At 40.0% G+C, this 8,819-nt stretch overlaps 1 protein-coding gene across 1 annotated transcript; it reads left to right on the forward strand.

Annotated features, from left to right (window-relative positions):
• Positions 1-976: 976 nt before the first annotated feature.
• Positions 977-8,009, forward strand: LOC146690989 (indian hedgehog B protein-like). Its single transcript, XM_085434244.1, has 4 exons — positions 977-1,828; positions 2,974-3,131; positions 3,459-3,562; positions 5,664-8,009. Exons 1-4 carry the CDS (start codon positions 1,520-1,522, stop codon positions 6,383-6,385), a joined length of 1,293 nt encoding a protein of 430 aa, XP_085290370.1. The 5' UTR covers positions 977-1,519; the 3' UTR covers positions 6,386-8,009.
• Positions 8,010-8,819: the final 810 nt, after the last annotated feature.

Consider the following 8,819-nt stretch of genomic DNA (forward strand, 5'->3'; position numbering starts at 1 on the left):
AAGTGTCAGTATGTGCTCTGTTTCAGCTTAAAGGCAAAAACAAAAATAGATGGCTGTTTACTCTGTGTGAATCTCTCTATTTGCCTTTCAGAGTCCCATCAAGACACATGAAAAGCAGTGTTGCAGCAAAAAATACTTTACGGTGTTTACAGACACAAATAATAAAACGTAAACTGTGGAAAGCCTCAGCCTTGTACAGTTTAATTCATTCCAAGGAGCCAGCATTGAGAAACAGTGGTGAGACCACTGATTTTCTGCTGGCAAATATTTGAAGAGCTAATTTGGAGGGGTTGGGTTTGCTTGTGTGTGTGTTTGTGTGTGCATGTGGATGTGTGCTTCACCTATAGGCAGCAAGAGAACCAAGTAGCCAAAAGCTTTTAAATTAAAGATGTCCATTTTAGAAAACTGACATAAAGTTAGTACTATTGGTTATTTATTAGAGCACTCATTTAAGACTAATTGTCCCTGCTGTAACTCAGTCAGTCAACTAGCCGTTCAACAATCTGTCAGTCAGTCAGCAAATCAGTTTTTCTGCCAAGCAATCTACCTGCTAAACATCCAGGCAATTAGTATGTCTCACCCCTGGTAATTACCCTATTACGCAGTCAGTCATCCAACATCAAGCCAACTAATGACCCTTGATCTTTATGCAGCCGGGAAAAATTGTGGCAGTCTACTCCAGGAAATTGATTGCTTTAATTGATTGTGATTGTTGTTTACAATGTAAAACAAAAAGCAGGGCTGTCAGAGTACAGAGCTGTCAAGGTCACAGAAAGACACAGACAACAACTGGAAATGTGAAGTGGCAGCAATAAAGGGCAAACTTGTGTTTGCTGCTTGCCTGTCTGCCAGCAGAGTGTGGACAGGACTCTCCAGTGCGCCCTGTGCCCAAGAGGGGCGGGGTGGGTGGCAGAGTATAGGAACAGAGGGAGCAAAGGAGAGAGAGGAGGGCAGGACTGGCAGGGTGCGGTCTGAAGTGGCAACAGATCGTTTTGGATCACTCAAATCCCTTCAATTCAACTGGAAAGCTGCAGCTTGTTGCACGCCGGCAGCATATGGAGAGGAAAAGCCTTCAATCCAGAGAGGGCACCAACCAAAGAGCAGGCAAAAGTGGCTGCTGTTATGACAGTTTCCCAGAGGAAAAGAAAGAGGGGGAGAGAAACCACAACACTGCAACTTGGATATCAGTAACCGCTCTCTCTCTTTAACTCTCTCACCCACCAAATCGACTTTGAACCTGTTTGTTTAAAATGCACGGACTTTACAGCCTGCACACTTACTGTTGATTCTGTAAGGCGGTGCGAGCGAAGTTTCTCAATACAGGGTCGATGTTCTGGAAAAGCTAGAAACTTTTTGGTATCCAAATGGTGCCCCGTGCAGCCGAGGTGCTGAGCTTCTTTTATCCGAGTTTTTCGGACGTGGATTTGCAACTGTCACGGACGATGGAGTCGGTAGCCAAACCGCGGAGGTACTGAAGACATCTCTCTCCCCCGGGAGAGTCCTCCCTCCCCCCGGGGCGATGCGGATCTCCTTCCTCCTCCTCACCGCCTCTCTGTGTGCCTTGGTCCTCCTCCTCCTCGCACCTGCCTCGGAGGGCTGCGGGCCGGGGAGGGGGTACGGCAAAAGGCGGCTCCCGAAAAAGCTCATCCCGCTTGCCTACAAGCAGTTCAGCCCAAACGTCGCCGAGAAGACCCTAGGAGCCAGCGGGCGTCCCGAGGGCAAGATAACACGCAACTCCGAGCGCTTTAAAGAGCTGACGCCAAACTACAATACAGACATAATCTTTAAAGATGAGGAGGACACGGGCGCCGACAGGCTAATGACCCAGGTGAGAAGGGGGATGAATGAGTAGCCTACGTATACGTTCGCAAGATGCGATACAGGCCAGAGTGCCTAAATATACCTGGTATTGCAAAAGGGGGAAAAGCTTTCTTTCTTTCTTTCTTTCTTTCTTTCTTTCTTTCTTTCTTTCTTTCTTTCTTTCTTTTTCTTTTCTTTGTTTTTATAAAGAAAGAATCGGTTGAAAGTTGATTGTAGCAAGTATACCACAAGGAGTTGAGTGACTAGGTTAGTTACACTGTTGCATACAGTTGTCTGCTCAATATCTCTGGTCAGTCAGATGTTTGAACTACAGTGATTGATTTCATTGACTCCTGGTCCTCTGGGTTTTGCTGTCTGACATACTGAACTGTTATAGACTTTTAGTGTTTCTTTTAGTCACGCACCAAGTGAGTCTCGGTCGTCGCCAATCTGCACGGTTTTCATGCCTAGACATAAACTTTGGTGTGCGTAAAATCACCGCCTTTGGGTCCCGGAGCATCTTTTCCCATCAAATATTAAAGTCAGTGCTGTTTTCATATCACAATGTTCATTTGGTCAACAAGCACACACCTTAATGTAAAAAAACCCAAAAACACCCTGTTTTTTTTAAGCTCTTTTTTAATTGTGAACCTTTAAACAGATCGGCTAATTCATTTAATCCTACGTTCATTCATTGATCAAAGAACTAACACAAACCACAATAATAATGCTTCTAACAATCTGGAAAAACCCACCTGGCACATTTTTAATGTACAATGACTATTTGCAGATTCTTTTGTGTTTTTTTACAATCTGAGGTATCCTGTATTTATTTTGATGATTATTATTATTATTTTAGTCACTCATGCTTTCCTGCTAGTTACCCTAGCTAGTTATCTTACTGGGCTCTGCTGTTGTCATCCATGATCCATCTCTTGTCACCACATAATGCCCCTGATTAACAGACTTATCAGAAACAGACTGTCAACACTGTAAAATGTTTTTTCTTTTCATTTGTTGATTGCCACAATGTAATCATTCTTCAGAGACATTTCATTGCAATAAATGTTTCATATACGTTTCTTCTCAAGTTTAAGTGATACTGGGACTAGAAGATTTCTTTATGTTTCTAACAGTCTGCTTTCCTTTTGTTCTTGTTTGTTCCTCTCTTAGCGGTGTAAAGACAAGCTAAATTCTCTGGCCATCTCTGTGATGAACATGTGGCCAGGTGTGAAGTTGAGAGTGACGGAGGGCTGGGATGAGGATGGTCATCATTCAGAGGACTCATTGCATTATGAGGGGCGTGCTGTCGACATCACCACATCAGACAGGTAGGCTAGAATAAGTTATGTGCTGTGAATAGGCCGGCCGTTGGCCAGAGAACATTTAAACTGCTTGTAGTGCGTGAACTGTGACACTCAACAAGTTAAACTGTCAGTTAACTTATCTGCAATGTGATGAGTCAAGCAATTGGTAAACAAATACACCACATTTTTTTAGCTGATAGCAAGTTCACATATTTTAGTCTGAATGTGGGAAAAATTCCTTCCTTACAACTTGTCTACATAAATGTCAAAGTAGAAATGGTCTTTTTTGTGAATTTTAATTCAGATGGACTCATGCTGGAAATTAACTATAATTTTTTGTCCTCCTGACAGGGACAGGAATAAGTATGCTATGTTGGCTCGCTTGGCTGTAGAAGCTGGATTTGACTGGGTCTATTACGAGTCCAAAGCCCACATTCACTGTAGCGTCAAGTCAGGTAAGAGATGTAAATTAGAACAGTGCACAGTATGTATGCATTATCAAAGTACCTCTTTGTGTGTTTTTGCTTTTGTGTTCAGCTGTTATTACTGCTAATGAGGCTGATGCTAGACCATTTGACAGTGAGCCACTAATGGTTTAGTTTCCCATTCATTGCCTTTATTAACACTCTGGGTGTGTGCTTAAGTGTATGGTCTACTGGGAGCCAATCAAAGCAGGTTGTGCACCTGTGCTCTTTGCCCAGTTTAGCCTCACATGTTGGTCTTAATAGATGTTGTGTATAGTCATTATGTAAATCGTTAGTTATCAAGGTTTTAGGATATTTAGCTGTACAACATGTGGATGAAATGAATGAAAACAAATGTAAGTAGGCTTTTCTGCATTCAGTGCAAGACTAATGGCAGCTAATACTCTATATGTAGTACCACATTTGTGGTCAAAAACCATGAAAGATATATGGTGGTTAAATTAAAATACTTAAATTGCTTGACATAATAGTGTTTTCTGTATTCTTGACTGTATATTCAATCTGCATTTTTGTAGTAGATCCATAATATTTCAGTACACATACTTTATCACATACTTTCTTCATGCAAACAATAGCTGAAAGCATTCCACCTCCAGCTATTCTAACTTTTAAGACACTTAAGAAATCCATTTACCCATGTCTGGTACCACCAGTTATTTGATGCCAAACTGCATTCTAGCAGTCTGATGAGGTTAGTAGCCTGTGAGATGATTAACTCTCTCTTTGTTCGCTATTGCTTTTCCTTCAGTAGGTTTCTCTGAGATCGCTTATCTGAGTCTTATCACCCCCTGGTCTCTGCAGCCTTCAGGCTTACCGACACACACCTTGGACAAATATTTGGCTGCCTTAAGACAGCCCTCTCACACAAACACCCACGCACATTTATACTGATTCATTTCTGTTTCACAATTTTTTGCATTAATTATTCTATTCTATTCTATTCTATTCTATTCTATTCTATTCTATTCTATTCTATTGTTCTCCCAGTTCATTTAAGACGGTAGTACCATATAGTGCTTAGTAATAGCAGGATTCTTTGCTAAGATTCGAGCCCATTGTGATGTCTCAGTGTGTATAGAACCGCTGAGACTGGGGCATGTGACCCAGTTTAAAAACAATATCTAGAACCAGAGTCTGTGTACTTTCCTGGCTCTCTGACCCCAGGCCGTGCTCTGACTGTGGTGATACAATCAGCTGGTTATCCATTAGCTCTTGCCGACTACCCCTTTTTGCCACCTCATCTCGCTGCGTCTTAAAGGGCCAAATAGCTCAGATATACTCTGCAACACTGTCACTTCGGCAATAGCAAAATAAAATAGTAAAACAAAGGATGTTTCTCTGTTATTACTCTGCTAACTGTTAACATGAAAAATCTGCTTCAGAAAGATAGAAATACAGTACATGTACATACCATGGCACTGAACACTGTTTCCATAACAGAGGGCAATACATGAAAAATATGAAGTTACAGCATTGGCTGATATTTTGCTTTGTTGTCTTTTTTTGTAAGATTTCCATTACCCCAAGAAATTGATTTGCCTTAAAAAATGTTTTGGGAACTATTTCATGTATTTCAAACCATATAAATTTATTGTAAGCATTATAAAATGGTTACAATGACACATAACCATATTTAAAGATTGCCTCACACAATGAAAGGACAAGTAATAGTTTAAAAATCCAGCGATCAGCTCTTAATTGGTTTGTTTAAAAGCAGATAAAAACATAATTTTTCTGAAGTGGGTTTCTGTGTGTGCATAGTTTCTAAGCACAAGAAGAGGGCAAGAATCAGATAGACAAGAAAGCAGTTTGAACCTTGACTTTGAGTCATAATGTATACATGTGTTAACAATCCACCACTAATCCACTGAGATAAAGTTCTTCGAGAGTCAAAGTCTTACCTGCTTTATACTCAGTGACCCAGAAAAATGTGAAATCCCTGTAGGAGACCAAATGCCGCGGTGCCTGTCCTCCTCTCCTGAGAGGACCTCTCTTTATGCTTTTCATTCTTGCATTAGCACTAAATAATTACAAATAACATCATCATGTCTTTTGTTCTTCAATTCAACAGAACACTCTGTGGCAGCCAAAACCGGTGGTTGTTTCCCTGGTGACGCTCAGGTTGTCGTTGAAGGTGGTGCTGCTAAACAGATGCGTGACCTCCTCCCTGGTGATCGGGTCTTGGCTTCCTCAACAGCAGACGGCCATGGTCCTTTTCTCTACAGCCCAGTCCTATCCTTTCTGGACCGCCAGCCCAATGCCTCAAAGATCTTTTATGTTATTGGGACTAATGCAGGATTCAATATTACTCTCACAGCTGCTCACCTGATCTTTGTCACAGACTGCACTGCTGGGCTGAATCAGCAAGAGGAAGAGCCGTTATCGGGTTCCACGTGGGAAGGCAGGCCTAGATGGGGAGTAGGTCAGAGGACGGTTTTTGCCAGCGAGGTCCAGCCAGGACAGTGTGTGTTTACATCGGCAGGGGAAGTGAAGTCGCAGCCAAAACTTTCAGTTGTGACCTTTGTGAGCGAGCAGAGGAGCATTGGCTTGTATGCCCCACTCACCCAGCATGGGTCTATAGTGGTAAATGGTGTATTGGCATCTTGTTATGCTGCTGTGGACAGTCACCATTTGTCCCACTGGGCCCTGGCCCCACTACGACTCTTCTACAGCCTGATTGGGCCATCAGAAGCACAGAATGATGGGCTGCACTGGTACCCTTGGCTTCTACATTGGCTAGGGAAAATGCTGCTGGATACTACACACTTCCACCCCTGGTCTGTTGAACAATGACATAGATAAGAGGCGCAGAGACATGTTTCACCACGATGTCTTCTTTCAGTTAACACTAGTATGGAGCACTAGAATGCAAAGCACAACAACCTTTCTTTTCACAAGAAATCAACTGAGGGACCACCAAAGGCAATTCATTTTATAATGTAAATATGTTTTGTAGTAACTCCACTTGCCTGTATTTGCTGTACTTCAACAAGTTCTTTTGTTGTTCATGCAAACGAGATAAAGAGAGAAAATGAGACAGGACACATTATTCTAGTAACAGAAATATGGAAAAATAGTATTTCTAGTTTTATTCATTTCCAAAAAAATGTAATAGACATGAAAAAAATCTGATTTCTGTTTACCACAGATCAAAAACAAAGATTATACTAAAAAAAATTGCTGAGAAGTGAGACTGCCGGGTTTTTATCCTTCCTTTGTACTGTATTTACTCCAATCTGACAATATTTGAGCTTATTGATACAATTTTGTGAAACCTCTTTAGTGTCTCAGGCTTAAGATGAACACACAAAGAAAAAAAGAGGAGAAATTAGTGACTGAACAAGGTGAGATGTGAAACTTTAAATGTACATAGGTATTTATACAGTTAACTCATGGACTTTACTTAGTTTACTGTTAGATTCATCACTGCAGTAAATTCACTGATTCTTTACTCTTCCTTTTAGAGTCTATATTATATATTAGCAAATAATTTACAGAAAAATATTTAACTAGACAGTTTATTAAGTTCATTACTTTGTACATGATGAGATTAAATGTACTGGTGTTGCATTGTTTTTTGACATCTGAAAAAGGGCTTTGTTGTAACAACTGGATGGCGGAGAAAGAGTATGAATACACAGTATTTGTGTTACACTTTGTACACATACTGTATAATTCTACTTCACAACATTTGTCACTTACTGATGCAGGATTGATTAAAGGTGCTATAGTGGCCGCCCTGTCTCTGCCATCCGTTTCTACACGACTTGATTGTGTTAAACAAATTTATGTGGCTCATTTAAACGTCTCCTTGTTGATTATCAGGTGTTTTTAATTTAAAACTTTTTTATTTGTTTTTCATTGTTTCAGGTTTCCAGTTTTCAGATCAGTGCACTCAGGCTGTATTCAACTACTGTATTAAGTAGCTAGCTAGGCATCATATTAAAAACAGTACTTATTTTTATTCTTAAGCGTTTAATAGGTGTTTATTTGAAACTTTGCATGGTCTTTTTTGACTTCCGTCTTTATACACTTAGCAGTATGCCAAGCAGGTCTAATCTTTTTTGTTAAATGGCTTATTGGAGATGAATAGATATGTAATATATAGTTCATATTTCCCGCATGCCCCTCCCAGTTGAGTTGCTATGTGAAGACTCAAACATTGCAGTCGATCTGGAAAATTGAAGGCATTCTTTTGTATGACTGCTCAAAGATTTGTCACATATGTATATTAAGCTATTGTTGGAGAGACTATTTAAAGATCTATTTTTTAAAAAATGTAAATGTAATATTTTTTCTGGCAACTCTGTTCATAAAATTTTGAATTTGAAATATAAAGGTTTTCTCTTGTTTGTAAACTAAAATCTGTTGTGCTTTTATCATAGCAAAAAAAAATCTAAACGAGATCGTGACAATACAATACAAAGTATCATATAGATATAGATTATCTAATAAAGTAATAAAGTGGCTATTCTGCTTGTTGTAATAGAAATGCTTTCCGTCTTTTCAAGATCTATGCTAACAAAATGGACTAGCAAAAGGATTTCATAGATAAAACATAAATAACCTATTGGTCACTTTATGAAATGATACATCTATAACTTAATATAACAGCAGCTGTGGTTAGGGTGGGCTGCTGTTTGGTTTCAGTACCAAGGACAGCAGCTCTCAGCAAAGCTCCTCTTTCCTCCCCTTGATGCCTGAAAGCTTTTTCTTTTTTCCAGGATAGGAAATTAGTCAGTGAGCACAGTACCCCCTGCTGGATGCTTCAGTATTTGCAGAGAAGCAAAAAGAAGAAAGAAGGTCCTGGCTTTAAATCCATTCTGATTCCTTTTTAGGTGTTTAGCTTTCTTCCCACAGTCGCAAAACGGAGGTAGGTAAGGATAACTGGTGATTCTGAACTGGCTGTAGGTGTGAATGTAAGAATGAAGGTTTGTCTGTTTCTTTCTCAGCCCTGCACCAGACTGTGAACCTGTCCAGGATGTAGCCTGCTTCTTTACTTATGGAATGAAGTAGATGGATGGATGTCATGAAGAACAACACGCTGAACACAATTTGTTTTTCTTAGCTGAAGAAAAACACATGAATTAGTGAGAAGTACTTTAAAATTTTGTTCACTTTGTTCACATGACCAATGATCGCAAATAATGAGCAGAGGGAGAACTGTTTTTTGTTCCCATCTATCTATATATAGTTATTTATTAGACAAAGAACAAAGTGTGTTTTT

The sequence above is a fragment of the Copadichromis virginalis genome, linkage group LG16, assembly GCF_057382275.1.
Source record: "Copadichromis virginalis isolate Kocher_CV1m ecotype Utaka linkage group LG16, C_Virginalis_male_GT1.1, whole genome shotgun sequence".
NCBI classification, from domain to species: Eukaryota; Metazoa; Chordata; class Actinopteri; order Cichliformes; family Cichlidae; genus Copadichromis; species Copadichromis virginalis.

Coding starts and splice junctions, on each gene's coding strand:
- LOC146690989 (XM_085434244.1), top strand. CDS start 1,520: ATGCGGATCTCCTTCCTCCTCCTCACCGCCTCTCTGTGTGCCTTGGTC. Junction 1,829..2,973: donor CCGACAGGCTAATGACCCAG/GTGAGAAGGGGG, acceptor TTCCTCTCTTAG/CGGTGTAAAGACAAGCTAAA. Junction 3,132..3,458: donor GACATCACCACATCAGACAG/GTAGGCTAGAAT, acceptor TCCTCCTGACAG/GGACAGGAATAAGTATGCTA.